Raw genomic sequence first — 17,617 nt, 5'->3', positions numbered from 1 at the left:
AGAAGGATGCTTGGAGAAAATTGTCCTAGTTGACCTGGGGAAAGTGAGACTCCGGAGTCAACACTTGATCCCAGGAAAGTGTGCTTAGGTAACTTAGTGCTTGGAACAAAACATATTGAGTGAGTGAGTGAGTGAGTGAGTGAGTGAGTGAGTGAGTAAGTGAATAATAATTACTTCATGAATGGAAAAAATGGAAATTAAAAACAGGTACCAGAGGTAAGAAAAGGGGATTGGTGAGAGCATGAGGGGAACTATACTGGAGCGAAGCCTCTTCAGCGAGCCTTGTTTATCAGAGAAGGACTTTGTGACTCATGATCAAGTCCTCTTTCCTCTTTCCTGGCTTTCATTCAGGCCTAGTCTTTTTCTCCTTCCCTCCCTCCCTCCCTCCCTCCCTCCCTCCCTCCCTCCCTTTCTTCCTTCCTTCCTTCCTTCCTTCCTTCCTTCCTTCCTTCCTTCCTTCCTTCCTTCCTTCCTTCCTTCCTTCCTTCCTTCCTTTTTTGAGTCCTATTTCTCATAGTTGCCATCCACATGAGTAAATGGCTGCTCTTATGATTCTTATTTTCTACTGGAAATGAGTTCATCTTTATAAGCAAGGTAATCTTCAGTCACTGAAAATTAATACACTTTTAGCATAGTTAGTTCTTAATCAGTCTCTTCCTTTGTAGATTAATGGAGCAATTAATACCATATTCTACCCACATTATGTACTACTTTAGTTTTTTCTCAAAATATCTCTTTCTTTCCTTAGCATTTTCTGTCGGGGTTCTGGTTCTCATATCACGCTGTTGCCTTCCTTGGCCTGAACTGTGCAGCATGTTGAGTGCATCAAGCACCCTGCCAACTGCCCAGGGAACGGAGCCATGGACCTGCTTCCTGAGTGATACTGACAGCTAAGCTAATTTTGTGTGTCTTAGAAAATCAAAGTTGTAGTTTATTTTAGACACATCAACAAAGTTTAATTGTCATGATAAAATCATACTGAAAGTTAAGTTAAAATTATGTGTTCAGGAAAACTTGAAAGAATTCCTTCAGACAGCATATAATGAAAGGAGTATGGTTTGGGGTAACAAATACATTCAAGGAACATATGCAGAAGCTTAATTTAATTAATTCTCTTTAATGAAAATTAATAACTATATTTTTTTGTACCTGAAGACCTGATACGAGTTGAAGCAGGGAAAACTTTCCTTAGCTTTTTATATTAGAAAATTAGCTAAAACTTTAATTATGTTGCACTTACTTGAAATTCAGCTGATCCTTTGCTAAGAAGAATCTGTATCACTTTTTAAGCTGGTTTTATCTCTCCTTTAATGGGTACACAGTTTTCCCTCTCTTCTTTGCCTAAATGAAAATGGCCTAAAAATGCATGTAATTTTTTGTGTGTGTGTGACAGAGACAAATAGAGTCAGAGAGAGGGACAGATAGGGACAGACAGAGAAGAAGGGAGAGAAATGAGTGGCATCAATTCTTTGTTGCGGAACCTTAGTTGGCCATTGATTGCTTTCTCATATGTGCATTGACGGGGGGGCTACAGCAGAGCGAGTGACCCCTTGCTCAAGCCAGTGACCTTGAGCTCAAGCTGGTGAGCTTTGCTCAAACCAGATGAGCCCACACTCAAGCTGGCGACCTCAGGGTCTTGTACCTGGGTCCTCCATATCTCAGTCCGACGCTCTATCTACTACGTCATCACCTGGTCAGGCTGCATGTAATTTTGAGAGCTTCAGGTTGCAGATTCTACATCATGCAAATAACAGAGCCATGAAGCCTCACTCTTTCATTAGGATTTCTTGAATCAGTGTAAATGATATCAGAATAATGCCTTAAAGGTTTGGTGGTGGGGCCGAAATTCTGCCCTGGGACATACAACCTATTGAGCAATAGAAGAGCAATGGGAGCTCACACTCATAACTCAGGGCTTAATTACAGAGCTACAGCATGTGGGTAAGAAACTTGGATTCGACAACAGCAAAAGAAAGAAGATAATGTATGCCTTCAATCAGCTTTGTATTAGGAGATCCTTCAAGGGAAAATTACGTGAAAGAAAGAAGGAGGAAGAAAACAAACTCGCAAGATCCCTATTTCAATATAATTTGGAGAAAATGACTGATTTGGGTTGGTCATGATGCCAGAACAGATGACTCAAGGCTTCCAAACAAGAAATGGAAATCAGGAGGATGCCTGAAGCCTGAAAGAACAAATTTTGAAGACTTGATTGACTGTAAGGCTTCAGAATCAACTGTACCAAGATGAGCTTGGATCATTGCCCAGAACAGAACTGAATGGTGATGTTCATTTAGGTCCTGACTGTTGAAATAAAATAAAATGTAGTAATTGTGCTCTGTTAGGTACACAGATGTGTTAATGCTTCCCAATTTCCCCAACTGGTGATCTGGTGTCACTTTCCCTGTCACTCGTATTTCATGCTTCACTGGTGACTGTTATTGCTGCTCTGGATGCTTGCTGAATGCCAGGTTTTTGGCAAAGAAGTGGGATCTAGCCAGGTGAAAAGCATCCTTCTCATGCTGCATGTGAGTGTGCTGTAGGTGGCTTGGAAAATGGCTTTGTAACTTGGAAATCATCTCTTTAATTGGCCTTTTCAGGCTCAGATTATGTGCATCTTGATGCTGGCATTCTGTGTGATGGTTGCTGGACCTTGGTTATGAATCTCAGCAGTGTGGGCCCCCACGCCCTTTGTCTCCAACAACCAGGGGAAGCCTCCGTTTCTACGGGCAGCAGGTTTGAACATCGATCTTTCCTCTCTTAGTTGGGAAGATCATTTATTCATGGTTTCCTTATAGTCATATCTCAGTAATCTATCTGTTGAGTTTTATAACCTTGCTGATGGACAACAGGGTATGACTCCCTCTGAGGTCATTTTTGAAGCAGCTACAGTTTCCCTTCTTCCTTGGGGCTGCAGTGAAGCAAAGATCCCATATTGTTGCTCTAACACCAATACCCTGCTTACTAACTTAGTGACTTTGGAAATTTCCCAGCCTGCCTGGAGGAGCAATCGAACTCTACAGTACAAATTACTTCCAAACAAACTTTTTCTACATGCCATATTAAGGAAATAACAGTAAAACCAACCCAGAGCGGAAAAAAAAAGAGGGACAGCACATGTGATTTTTCCACTCTTTCTTGGTTTCTTTACCTGAGTCAAAATTTGACTGTTCTATTTACTGTTTACCACAAAGTCTTCAGATTTCAGTAGCTAACTTTATGCCATCCAAATGGACTAAAGATGTTGTCAGGCACAAGAGTTTAAATAAGGATCTGTTTAGTCTCTTTGGGTCCCTAAAATTTGGACCTTAAGCAAGGTAACCTAAAATTGGAGCCTACTAATGAGAGACAGTAAGAAGGCTTCTTCGAGGCTTTGACTGGACATAAGTGAAACACCAAGATGGGACACAAACTTGAACTCTAAGGAAATTCCACATTTTCTTGCTTAATACAATCAACACCTTTTCATTGGTTGGTCTGTGATCTTGGAGTCACCCAATATGTTAAATAGCTTCATGCTGTAAAGTGGGGATAGGGGCAAATGAGGAGTAAAATTATTTTGTGGGGTTTGACACAAATCTGTATTTCAAATAAGCTAGGTATGAGTTGCATCTTTGAGAGCAACACATGCCGTGCAGTTTTGATCTCCATTTTATAGATGTACATAAGTAATACAAGGTGCATTTTGATTACACAATTAAAACCAAATGTGATCCAGTATTGTAGTACTCTATGTCTACTTATGTTTCTGAACAACAACTCTGATTAGTGTATGAACCAACATTATTAAAGACCTGAAGCCCCATCCTCAGGTTTGCTTCTGCATTCTCCACGTTCCGTCTACAGTATGGGGTTCTCTCATAGGTAATCATCCTAATGGGATAGGATTTTATCATGTGATGGACTCTTCAAAGAAATCATCTAAAACCATTTTTTAAAATGGCTCTCACAGTCTCCTCCTAAAAGCTTTGCTTAACATTTAACAACTATCTTTGCTATAATTTTTTTTTGAGGAAGGGAGATAGTGATACAGACTCCTACATGTGCCCCAACCAGGATCTACCCAGCAACCCCTGCCTGGGGCTGATGCTCAAATCAACCAAGCTATTTTTAGCACCTTAAGCTGATGCACTGGGACCAACAAAGCTGCTATGATTATGATTTAAGAATTACCATTTAAAACTTTTTCTGAAATGGGGGTGTTAAAGGCTGTTTGTATCAAAATATTTTTAGTAGGTTAATAGAAGACAGAGTTGAAAGCTCAATTAGTAAAGATTTATTTTTAATTTTACATAATCATAAATTTGGAGATAGGATGCCAGAATTAGTTAATTCATTGATCAAGATCCAGGTCCTTTCCATCTTCTTGCTGGCCATCCTCAGCTTGTGGGTAATTATAACTCACTTGGATACAGCACACAGGTACCTCATGCAGCTACAACAGCATCTAACAAAGAAGAGGGACTTTGTTTTGCATGTGCCTCTTTCCCTTAAGTTGGAAATCCATGACTTCCAGCATACATTCTTTCCCCATGATGGTCTCATGGGCTAGGTTTGGGTCATGTGTCTATGCCTGTGACAGGATTCCACTAACACAGTAATGGGACCACCATGATTGGCTTGAAGAGTTCTGCTTTATCCTTGCACTGGACAAGGGCTTTCTTCCATAAGCATAGACAGTGGTGAATACCTGCTCCCCAAGGAACAAGGAAAGGTTTCAGGAATATCTGTTGGGTGACCAGCCAACAGTACTCCCCACTGACTTTTTGGATAACAGTGTTTGTTGTTATTTCTTTAAGTGAGAGGCAAGAAGGCAAGACAGACTCCCGCATGAACCCCAACCAGAATCCACCCAGCAAGCCCCATACCAGACGATGCTCTTCATGTTTGGGCCACTGCTCTGTTGCTTTGCAACCAAACTATTTCATTGCCTGAGGTGAGGCCACAGAGCTGTTCTCAGTGCCCAGGACCAACTTTTGCTTGAACCATTTGACCATGGCTACAGGAGAGGAAGAGAGAGAGAGAGAAAGAGGGGTAGAATTGTGGAGAAGCAGATGGTTGCTTCTCCTTTGTGCCCTGACTAGGAATCAAATCCAGGACTCCCACAAGCTGGACTGATGCTCCACTGCTAAGCCAACCGGCCAGGGCCACAGTTTTTATTTTAATACCTAGTACGAGTATCTCAGGGGTTTTTTTTTTTATTATATTACTGAAGTAAGTATTATTTTTCCCGTACACTGACAGAATTATACTGGTGTGTCTTTTAAGGGCAAAAGTTATCCTGGAAGGAGAACAAACTTTATCGTAGGGCCTACTTTTATTTTTTTCCCATTCTGATTAAACTAGAAATATATCATCATAAACCCAAAAGCTTTCACAAAAAAAAAAAAAGAAAGAAAAGAAAGAGAGATCTCATTCATCTCAGCCCAGCCCTATCAGTGACACAGATAGGGTTTCACAATACTGTAGAACAGAATGGATGGAAATGGAATGGAACCCTGACTGTTAGTTGCCGTTTCTGCTTCCTTCTAAACTAAGAAACAACAAGGCATTTTTGCAATAGAAATAACTTTCCAAAAAGTGTTTATAAAAATAGTTTTATTTCAAGAAAAACTGCAATACATTATAGCCCAGGAGGCAAGGACATGGACTGTGAGGACAGTGGAACTTGGCTACAGTCACTGTATCCTATTTGGCATGACATGATGATAGGCCTCACCTGCAAAATGAAGAACATAATCACACCTACTTGAAAGGCTTGTGGGAAGTGAGTGAAATTAAAATATGTCCATATGCCTTTATATAATTAATCTTAACAGAGTGGATAGCACATAGTAATCATTCAACAAATCTGACCAATTTTACTTATAACACTATCAACAAAAGTTTCTGAACACCCAAATTAACATTTTCCTACACATTATACTTAAAATCAAACTCGATTTTCAGAAGTAGCAACTTTGAGAAACAAAATATGAGGCTGCCATATAGTTTATACTATAGTGTTACAGGAGGTCTGGCATTGGTTCTTGTGCCTCTTCCAAAGAGTTTTCCAAACTGGCTTGATGTGGGTCAGAACTAAAGCCAGAGTGGTGGCTTTACTGTCTTTTCAGGGAGATGAACTGCCTTCGATGCTGTATAAACAGAATCTCGCTTTCTATCCATCCAAGGCATGTCAATTTGCTTCTTGAGAAAGAAGTCATATGAAGCATGTTGATAGGGCTGTCGCAAATCTCTTAACTTCCTTAGTTATGTCTTGGTAAGCTACACGTTCTGTATTTCAAGCTAAAACTATATACAGGAAGGAAAATTTGGCACAATGAACAGTTCATGTGGATATAAACCTCAGTTCTTTAGTAGGAAAAAAAGTGATATAAACCTCAGTTCTTTAGCAGGAGAAAGGGGTATAAATGTCCATTTTTTTTTAGCAGAAAAAAAAAGAGTATGTCCATCATAAAACATTACAAACCCTTTCTGTTTCTTAGATCTGTATATCATACTTTGCATTAGGAAAACGTTCAGTAATTTTCAACCAAGTTGGAAAATAGCTCATCAACTTGAGCTTTTGCCTACATTCTCTTGCTCAGATTTTGGGTGTGCCCATTCTGATTGGCCCAGGAGCCTGTGCTAACTGACAAGAAGTCTCTTTATGTGAAAGGGCATAGGACTGAGGCGCTGCAGCGGCCGCTCAGCGGGAAAGGCTATGAGGTTTCCTTTTTGGATCTAGGACTTTGCATTGTAAGTAATAAACTCAACTCAAACTTAAGTAAAAAATTAAATGTAGTATAAGTGTAACTGTATCTCAGAGAATCAAAAGCAAAGGAAAACACCAGTATTCAAGAAGAGTTGAGGCCTGACCTGTGGTGGCGCAGTGGATAAAGCATCAACCTGGAAATGCTGAGGTTGCCGGTTCAAAACCCTGGGCTTGCCTGGTCAAGGCACATATGGGAGTTGATGCTTCCTGCTCCTCCCCCCTTCTCTCTCTCTCTCTCTCTCCCCTCTCTATAATGAATAAATAAAATCTAAAAAAAAAAAAAAAAAGAAGAAGAGTTGAGATGTAACTAGGCTTAAGGAAATCTTGGCATCAGAGGCACACTCACAGCACTGGGCTTCTTTTCTCTATCTTGCTTCTGTGTTTCCCTAAATGGTAGCTTCCTTCTTTATTATCAGTGCATATTGACTTACTTCAAATAACTAAAGACTGCTGTTGATTTTTCAGCTTTATATATTAGAGCTTCAACCACATAGATCAAGACTGATGTTTCCAGTTCTAATTCCAAAATCATAGGGAAAAAAAACTCAGGTCTAGCTTGAATCAAATTAACTGGGGCAAAGAGACAGAATACCATTTGGATTCATTTGGTGAGGTGCCCGATCAACGGCTGCCGACAAGCAGTATCATTATACCAATATGTTGGTTCTGGTGGTTAAAAAAAAAAATTGTGGGAGGGGCTGTTCTCACCAGAAGAGGTGCTGGTCCAACTATTCCAGAGATGTCCACTATTTTATGGATATCTGTAATACATAAAAAATGAAGTCGAGAGCAGGCATATAGATCAATGGAACAGAATGGAGAACCCAGAAATAAACCCACAGCTCTATGGACAACTGATATTTGACAAAGGAGGTAAGGGCATATAATGGAGTAAAGACAGCCTCTTCAACAAATGATGTTGGGAAAATTGGACAGCAACCTGCAAAAAAATGAAACTTGACCACCGATTTACACCATTCACAAAAATAAACTCAAAATGGATAAAAGACTTAAATGTAAGTCGTGAAACCATAAGCATCTTAGAAGAAAACATAGGCAGTAAGCTCTCTGACATCTCTCGCAGCAATATATTTGCTGGTTTATCTCCACGGGCAAGGGAAATAAAAGACAGGATAAATAAATGGGACTATATCAAACTAAAAAGCTTTTGCACAGCCAAAGACAATAAAAACAGAATAAAAAGACAAACTACACAATGGGAGAACATATTTGACAGTACGTCTGATAAGGGGTTAATAACCAAAATTTATAAAGAACTTGTAAATCTCAACACCAGAAAGACAAACAATCCAATCAAAAAATGGGAAAAAGAAATGAATAGACACTTCTCCAGTGAGGACATACAGATGGCCAATAGGCATATGAAAAAATGCTCAACATCACTAATCATTAGAGAAATGCAAATTAAAACCACAATGAGATATCACCTCACACCAGTCAGAATGGCCTCATCAACAAAACAACACAGAATAAGTGCTGGCGAGGATGTGGAGAAAAGGGGACACTCCTCACTGCTGGTGGGAATGCAGACTGGGGCAGCCTCTGTGGAAAACAGTATGGAGATTCCTCAAAAAATTGAAAATCGAACTGCCTTTTGACCCAGCTATCCCACTTTTAGGAATATACCCCAAGAACACCATAGAACGGTTCCAGAAGGAGAAATGCACCCCCATGTTTATAGCAGCATTGTTCACAATAGCAAAGATCTGGAAACAGCCCAAGTGTCCATCAGAGGACGAGTGTATTAAAAAGCTTTGGTACATATATACTATGGAATACTGCTCAGCCATAAGAAATGATGACATCGGATCATTTACAATAACATGAATGGACCTTGATAACATTATATGGAGTGAAATAAGTAAATCAGAAAAAACTAAGAACTATATGAACCCATGCATTGATGGGACATAAAAATGAGACTCAGAGACATGGACAAGAATGTGATGGTAACAGGGAGTGGGGTGGAGGGGTGGGGAGGGGGCGAGGAAGGAGAGGGAGGGGGTGGGGGGAGGGTAGGGGCACAAAGAAAACCAGGTAGAAGGTGATGGAGGACGATTTGACTTTGGGTGAGGGGTATGCAGCATAATCAAAGGTCAAAATAATCTGGAGATGTTTTCTTGGAACATATGTACCCTGATTTATCAATGTCACTGCATTAAAATTAATAAAAATAAGATTTTAAAAAAAGGAAGTCGATAGTTCTAGCTCCCTATTTGCCAGCAAAGACTGCCGTGGTCCTTGAGAAGTTCCCATTAATGCTTTCCATCTACTGTTAGAAAGTTCAGGGTGGTGGGGTGGCTGGAGGCAGTGGTGGGGATGATTGGACATGAAAGGAACCAAGCAGGGCAAAGGGAAGAAGGATGCATTGCGGAAGCATTGCCAACATGAAGCAGAGGGCTCTGGACCTCCCAGATCTTTTCAGATTAAATCCTTATGCTTTTCCCAGCTGCCTCTCTTCCTTCTTACCTTACACCTCATTTTAATATTTTCTCCCATAATTTTAAAAATGAAGACCTTCTGTGTTACTTATAAGACTTCTGTTCTCCAGAGAAGCAATGCTCTACTTTAGGCAAAAGTTTGAAGTAAGGCAGAGTTTGTGTCTTCAGAAAAGTACTTTCCCATGTCCTCTTGTTCTTTTTCTTAAAATAACAAAATCTGAGGGTTAGAGGAGACCCACCTGGAAGGCCAGTGAGTCCATCCATTTCTGGCATCCATGACAAGTGTCCATCTGGACTGCTTGACTACATATCATAAAGGGGCACTCACCACTTTTCAGGCAGGCCCTGTCTATCTCTATATAGTTCTGATTGTTAGAACTGCCTCCTTGTATTGAGCTCCTACTGGGACAAAAATGTGTCTTTCCTTGTTGTTTGCACCTGTTGGTCCTAGTTCTACCACCTGGAGACAAACAAACAAGTCTAATGTCTTTCCTACATGCTTGCCTTCCGAGAGACGCATAATGCTATGTTTCTTCCTGTGATCTTTCTTTTTCACGTTCAACAACTGTTCCTTCTGTAACTGTTCCTGTAGTATGGGATTTCAGTTACCTCTATTAACCAGGACACTCTGTTCTAGAAGCTTTACTTATTTAAATGTTCTTAATTCTACCCCCCCTCAATAATCGTGCATAATCTTCCAGATGTGGAAAAATCATCACGGAAAGAACAGAACTAATAATGTCTTTCATTAGAAGTGTAGAATTTCAGGGAAATTGCATTTATCTTTTGGGAAGGGCAAACCTATGCTTAGTCACTCTCATGCTGAAAACTATATAATAATTAATTTATAATGAAATTAGAATGATAAAAAGTAATGGTATTTAAATTTTACAAGTGAATTTCAGGGATCAGTAGTTGATTTTTTTTTTTTTTTGTATTTTTCTGAAGCTGGAAACGGGGAGAGACAGTCAGACAGACTCCCGCATGCGCCCGACCGGGATCCACCCGGCACGCCCACCAGGGGCGATGCTCTGCCCACCAGGGGGCGATGCTCTGCCCCTCCGGGGCGTCACTCTGTCGTGACCAGAGCCACTCTAGCGCCTGGGGCAGAGGCCAAGGAGCCATCCCCAGTGCCCGGGCCATCCTTGCTCCAATGGAGCCTTGGCTGCGGGAGGGGAAGAGAGAGACAGAGAGGAAGGAGGGGGTGGGGGTGGAGAAGCAAATGGGCGCTTCCCCTATGTGCCCTGGCCGGGAATCGAACCCTAGTCCCCCGCACGCCAGGCCGACGCTCTACCACTGAGCCAAGCGGCCAGGGCCAGTAGTTGATATTAAAATGAAAGAAGGTAGAAGGAATTTGTGAATTCCCATAGTTCTTCAAATCACATGTTTGCTTTACTTCTTATTATTAATGCTAGTACTCTCCATTCAGAGAAAGAGTATGCAGAGTAAATGCATATCAGGGGGTTATTTGATTCCTTTCTTCTCTTCATAAAAGTCATATGCTTAACAAGAACTTGCATTCTGGGTACACACACACACACATACACACACAGGCTCAAGTAAAGACTCTAATGCACACCTAGTTTTCAAGGAGCTAACAGTGTAAAAGCTATTAGCCCTGGCCAGTGGCATAGTGGATTGAGTGCCACCCGAGAACACCAAGGTTGCCGGCTCAACCCCAGGGTCACCAGGGTTTGAGCCCTGGTCAGGTCACATGCATGCAAAGCAATCAATGGCACAACTAAGCAGAACAGCAGGTTGATGCTTCTCTCTCTCTCTCTTTCTCTCTCTTATTCTCTCTCTCTCTCTCTCTTTCTCTCTCTTTCACACATACACACACACAATAAGTAAAGCAGTTAACCAAGGAAGAGCAAGAGGTCACCATGTTGGATTGAGTGGCACAGTGGGTTAGCCTGAATGAACTCTTATTCTTGTTTCAAGAGCACAGCTAGAAGTAGAACCCAATTTGAAGAAGTTGGAGTGAATCAGGAAATCGCTAGCCCAATGTAAAATGGGCATCCTAACATAGGAACACACGAGTACTGCTTTTATCTGTGGTCACTTAGGAGTTCATCAAGAACACTGTCTCAGGAAATAATGTAGAATATTCTCTTTTATTTATGTATTTTCAGGTTTAAAATGAGGTTATAACATATATAGGTAAAGAGATATAGATGATATAGATATATAGATATAGATATAGGTATAGATATAGATATAAATATAGATATAGATAGATATAGAGATATGGATATAGATATAGATAGGTATAGATGAAATAGATATATAGATATATATAGAGAGGAATTCTAAGTTAGACAAATTTAAAACTTTCTAATGTGAAATAAGTGATGACTTTTTATAAGTTTTTGTGTGTGTGTGTGTGTGTGTGTGTGTTTTTCTGAAGCTGGAAATGGGGAGGCAGTCAGACAGACTCCCGCATGTGCCCGACTGGGATCCACCTGGCACGCCCACCAGGGGGCGATGCTCTGCCCATCTGGGGCATTGCTCTGTTGTAACCAGAGCCATTCTAGCACCTGGGGCAGAGGCCATGGAGCCATCCCCAGCGCCCGGGCCATCTTTTGCTCCAATGGAGCCTTGGCTGCGGGAGGGGAAGAGAGAGATAGAGAGGAAGGAGAGGGGGAGGGGTGGAGAAGCAGATGGGCGCCTCTCCTGTGTGCTCTGGCCGGGAATCGAACCCCGGACTTCCACACGCCAGGCTGACACTCTACCACTGAGCCAACCGTCCAGGGCCGACTTTTTATAAGTTTTATCATAAGCATATCTACTTTTTTTTCCTAAAATTATCTGAATATATGACAAGTTCCTCAGCATTGGCAATAGGAGCTGTCTCAGGCCCTGTGAAACTACACATCAGCAAGGGAGTTTGACATTTCTTCTGTCAGCAACATATGTTCCTAACCTGCTTTACCAAATAAAGGCACAATAACTTATTTTCTAATCCCTTTGCTTACATACACTCTTTGATTTCTCCAACAGAATGTTCGGTTTCTACAAGGGAATTCTGCCACCCATATTGGCTGAAACACCAAAAAGAGCAGTGAAGGTGAGTAGTGTGTGCCCTCCAACCAACACAGACCATAGTGATGGCTTCAGTGTTCAACGTCCCACATCAGCCTGTGAGACATTAATGTGAATTCAATGTGAGATAAGATATTTAATGCGCAAATTATAGCATAATGTTATTATAATTAGACTTGATTAATCTCTCAAATATTGGTTGTAGAATTTTCTTTTCAGGTAAGGGCATTCCCTTCTAATGGGGAAATTCTATAAGAAGCACCAGGGTAAATGAAATTCATGTAATCACAACCAAGCAATCACAACGTAGCTTGGACTTTTTCTCAAAGCAATCCATCAATTTTTCTTTGGAGCAATAATTATTAAAGAGAGAGGGAAAAGAGAGGGGAGGAGGGAGGTAAAAAAACCTTTCTCCCTGACTTATTCCCATTTTATGAACGGAGCAAACGAATACACTCTATTTCTTTGATATGATTCACATATAACACATTTATTTGGCATGCTAACTTCACCCCCTTCATCTCCTCTGTTAAAATTTTCTATTCTGGTTTTTACAAAATTATTACTCTATTACCCTGATTTTCATCTTCTTAACCACATAACTATGGAGTTTATGTACTATTTACTGGTTCAGTATCTGGATAGAAACACAAAGCTCTGGTGGGATCTCCGAAGAAGAAAAAACTAAGTCTAATCAGTTTTTTTTTCTTTTTTTTTTTTTTTCTTTTTTCTGAAGCTGGAAACAGGGAGAGACAGTCAGACAGACTCCCGCATGCGCCCGACCGGGATCCACCCGGCACGCCCACCAGGGGCGATGCTCTGCCCACCAGGGGGCGATGCTCTGCCCATCCTGGGCATCGCCATGTTGCGACCAGAGCCACTCTAGCGCCTGAGGCAGAGGCCACAGAGCCATCCCCAGCGCCCGGGGCCATCTTTGCTCCAATGGAGCCTTGGCTGCGGGAGGAGAAGAGAGAGACAGAGAGGAAAGCGCAGCGGAGGGGTGGAGAAGCAAATGGGCGCTTCTCCTGTGTGCCCTGGCCGGGAATTGAACCCGGGTCCTCCACACGCTAGGCCGACGCTCTACCGCTGAGCCAACCGGCCAGGGCCTAATCAGTTTTTTATATATTTTTTCAGACAAAAGTCTTAATCACAGTGACTAACTGGTATTGACCCCCATACCCACACCACTGACAATACTAAATATGGCTTTCTCTTTCCACAGTAAGGGTAACTAACATAAACTTAGATTGAAAGACTTCCTTTTCAACTGACACAAAGCTTTTTTCACATGCATTACTCACTTTATATTTCTGATATTTCTGAAATGTAAGAAGGGGCAGCTTAACTTGACCTGTGGCAGTGCAGTTGGTAAAGCATTGATTTGGAATGCTGAGGTTGCCAGTTCGAAACTCTGGGCTTGCCTAGTCAAGGCACATATGGGAATTAATGCTTCCTGCTCCTCCCCTCCCCCTTTCTCTCTCTCTTTCTCTCTCCTCTAGCTCTTTTCCCTCCTAAAATAAATAAAAAAAAAAATCTTTTTTAAAAAAGAGACAGCTTATATACTTTTACTCAACAAGATCAGAGGATGACTACATTAAAATTAATGCTAAAATAACTACATACCACATATATACACAAACAGCAACTGTTACATTATGTCAAAATAATGATTTAATAGGATTTACTTCAGGTGTAGAATTCAGAAAGCAAAGCTTTAAAACACACTTTCTCTATAAATTCACCCTCTTTGTTGCCATAGTTTTTGTGATTTTTATATTATTACTTCAATACAAATTTCATTATAAGGATCTGAATCTTAGTAAAGAATCTGGAAAAAGTTCACCAAAGTACACAAGAGGGCTGAACTGGATTCTGAAATGGCTTCACTTGATAAAAGATTGCCCAAGTAAACAGAGCAGAGTTCCTGTTCAAAACCAAAGTTGTCTCCATGGAATAATATGTTCGTTTGTTCAGTGTTTTACATTTGTAAATAAAGTAAATTATTATTAGAGTTTTTCCTGGAATATTTTTCCTTAATACTATACATTGGAGACAATTTAAACTTTAAGACAATTAAGGTTTATCAATGTTGAACAGCCTTTCATGGAAAAAAAAAAAGTTGAGTTTTACAAAACTGAGTTAGTCTCTACTTAAAAAAAAACAGTGCTCCCTGCCAGAGCAATGGTTAACAGATGAACTTTCAGGCAACTGGATATGGTGTATGTAACCCAGACATCTTGTTCCAAGTAGTTTTTACCTTAAAATTATTGAGACATATGGTAAGTACGTTGGCTTTTTAAGTATAAGTTGGAGTTAAAACTGTATCTTTGCCAGATGGATAGCACTATTTTTTAACACAATTTATGAAAACATTCATTTTATAGATATTTATCTTAGGATTTGTGAGGAAAGCGATCATCTTATTGTAACAATTTCATACATCATAAACAGCTTCATTGTATGTCATCAAAGTTTACTTCAGAAAAAAATATTTAGAGACCATACACATACACACACACTTATGCATGTATGTGGTATATGAATACTTTATACATATATGGATATAGATATAGATTATCCTTGGGAATGATACCTCAGTTACAATCATTACTGCACTCAGAAAGAGACATTTTTTCTGTACTATATTCTTTTAAATGAGACTCATTAAAATAATAAGACTCATTGATGCTAAATAAATGAAACTTCCTCTTTTACAAAATAAGACAATTAGTGTTGCAGACAGCAAAAGGAAGTGAAGACTTGGGAAGAGACCGCCTGGTTCCTCAGAAACAAGAAACAACATGTCCAAGGTCCAGGGCCTGTCTTGAACATCACAGTTCCAGAACACCATTTTTCCATGATTAGACCCTAAAGGACTGCATATTGCTAACCAAACTCACGAGAGATTATAAATTGTGAAGGCTGCTTGTTCACCACTGTCATGACGTCTACACATAGTAGATGTTCACTCGATATTCCATAAGTAAGTGGTACTATATAGAGAGAGAAACAGAAAGAAAATTTGTTGGTTTATGACAGGAGACACTTCTGTTCTGTTCCCCAAAATTCCCACATCTACTATTCGGAATTTCTGGGAAGCCGAGACTTCCATTTCCAGCTGAGATGTAGTAACAGGGACCAGATTTACTCTCCTGCCTGAAACAACAACAGAAAATGAATGAAGTATGAAACCATAATTTTCAAGACACTGGACCTCAGACAAGGAAGGACAGAGAGACGGGAAACAAAGGCGATGAGCCCTATGGTTGCCCCACCTTGGAAGGCTTCCCAGGCCCAGGGGCAGGCAGGGGAAACAGAGACAGAGTCCAGTGGAGTCCCTGGTTGAGAAGATGCAGAGAGGCCAGGGAGGGCAAGGGAGCTAGAGCTCACCAAAATACTGGAGAAGAGAGCTGTACAGAGACAGAGCTCCTAAGATCTGCAGAGGGACCCCTTAAGTATTCAGCTGAAAACTGACCAGTGCGTGCACATAAGGAAACTAGCCAGGCCTGAGAAAGAGCCATCCTTGGAATCAGAAAGAAAGGCACTCCGAGCCACACAAGGCTGAGAATAGTACTTGTTCCTACCAGTCAAACTGGAAGGCTTCAAAATGCACATGGCATCGAAAGAACTGCTCGGATGGGGTTTGCCTCCAAAGTAATGTAATGAGAGAAAGTCAGAAAGAAGAAAACATGTTTTTACACTGGAAGGGAACAAGGTGGCCCATCATCTCCCAGAACTTCCCTGGACCCAGTGAGGATCTCTTTGAGCAGTGTTTCCAAAAGGTGGGTCGTGGCCCATGAGTCATAAAATCAGTTTAGTGAGTCACTAGATGTAGTGGGTCATGACCAGAAATTGTTTCAATGGAATAGAATAGAAACAGACTTACAGATGGGAAAGGGGTAAATACCGTATTATAGCGATGTTTTGTTTCAGTTAGAAATACAAGAGCCCCACTGTGTGCATGCATGTGCATACATGTGCTTGTGTGGAGCAAATATTTTGTACAGAGATTGTGGTTGAAAAGGTTAGAAAGCTGTCTGGAGGGACTCTGGGCTCCAGGGTCAGGGGAAGCAAGCCTCAGCAACAAGAACACCAGGGCAGAGAGTCCGCGCTCAGCAGCACGGAGCAGAGAGAGCATCGCAGTTGAGAGCACACGCAGGCCTTGGAGGTAGACAGCATCTGAGTCCTTTCGCTCACTAACTGAAGGACACAGATCGATAGAATGGGGATCATGGCTGTATTGGCACTGTGATCTGATGACGTTTTGTGGATTAAATGCAGGAGCACACGCTAAGACCTTAGCATGTTGCCTGAACTGCAGCAGCCTCTCCTGAGTGATGCACACAACTAAGACATTTATGATTCCTTTAGTAGCCGCAGTGAAGACAGGGAATGGAAAATAAAACTTTCTGAAAATCTCCTATGTGTAAGGCATGTCAGGAAATCTTACATACAAGCTTTTATTTAAGGACTGCTCCAAAAGGTAAGTTCTGTATTCCTGAGGGTTACAGAGGTCAAGTGATTCACACATGCTTTCACAGCGAAGTCGCATAGCCAGGATTCAGACCCAGGACCGTTCCCACCAAAGTCCCAGCAAGGTAGTTGTCAAAAACAGTAATGATGATGACCATAACAAACGAAGAAAAAATTAATTATCTTTAAAGCTGAAGACTAGAATGCATTTCCTCTCATGGTTAATGGTTTCTAGTGCATCTCTCATCAAAACAGTGGTGGTCCTGGTGGTATTAATATAACTCCAGGACATAGTTTCAGGGTTTATCTCCACTGGTGGATTCAGCCAGTTCACACCAATTTGGCAAAACCAATACCTAATTTTTTGTTAAGTTCAGCAAACTGGTTGTTAAAACGACACTTGTAATCAGGGTTCTCTCTAAGGTGAGTGCGTGGGCAGCCACTCAATGTGGAAATCACAAATTTACATTCCCTACTCTTTTTCAACATTCATCTGCACAGCAGCATATTCTAAGTGCCCGTAGTAATGCTCATTCCATCCATAGGTGAAAATAATTGCAAGTGAGGATGCCAATTAAGAAGCAATATGGAAATATCTTAAATAACAGTTTTATTTTTGTCAGGTATTATTTAATATTTTTTCATTAATTTTTTTGTGTGTATGTGTGACAGAGACAGAGAGAGGCACAAATAGGGACAGACAATCTGGAAGGGAGTGAGAGGAGAAGCACTAATTCTTTGTTGCGGCTCCTCAGTTGTTCATTGATTGCTTTCTTATATGTGCCTTGACCGGGGGGCTACAGCAGACCAAGTGACCTCTTGCTCAAGCCAGCAACTTTGGGTTCAAGCTGGCGAGCCTTGCTCAAACCAGATGAGCCTGTGCTCG

At 41.0% G+C, this 17,617-nt stretch overlaps 1 protein-coding gene across 5 annotated transcripts in view; it reads left to right on the top strand.

The window, feature by feature from the left end:
- Positions 1-17,617, top strand: part of SLC25A21 (solute carrier family 25 member 21) — a 567,550-nt gene that overhangs the window by 498,823 nt on the left and 51,110 nt on the right. For all 5 annotated transcript variants that reach the window (XM_066277783.1, XM_066277782.1, XM_066277787.1 and 2 more), the window contains one exon: positions 12,217-12,283. In XM_066277783.1, the coding sequence (XP_066133880.1) occupies positions 12,217-12,283 (67 nt within the window). The remainder of the gene's footprint in view (positions 1-12,216; positions 12,284-17,617) is intronic.

Source organism: Saccopteryx bilineata, chromosome 4 (genome assembly GCF_036850765.1).
Source record: "Saccopteryx bilineata isolate mSacBil1 chromosome 4, mSacBil1_pri_phased_curated, whole genome shotgun sequence".
NCBI classification, from domain to species: Eukaryota; Metazoa; Chordata; class Mammalia; order Chiroptera; family Emballonuridae; genus Saccopteryx; species Saccopteryx bilineata.
This window is presented reverse-complemented; position numbering and strand designations above follow the sequence as displayed.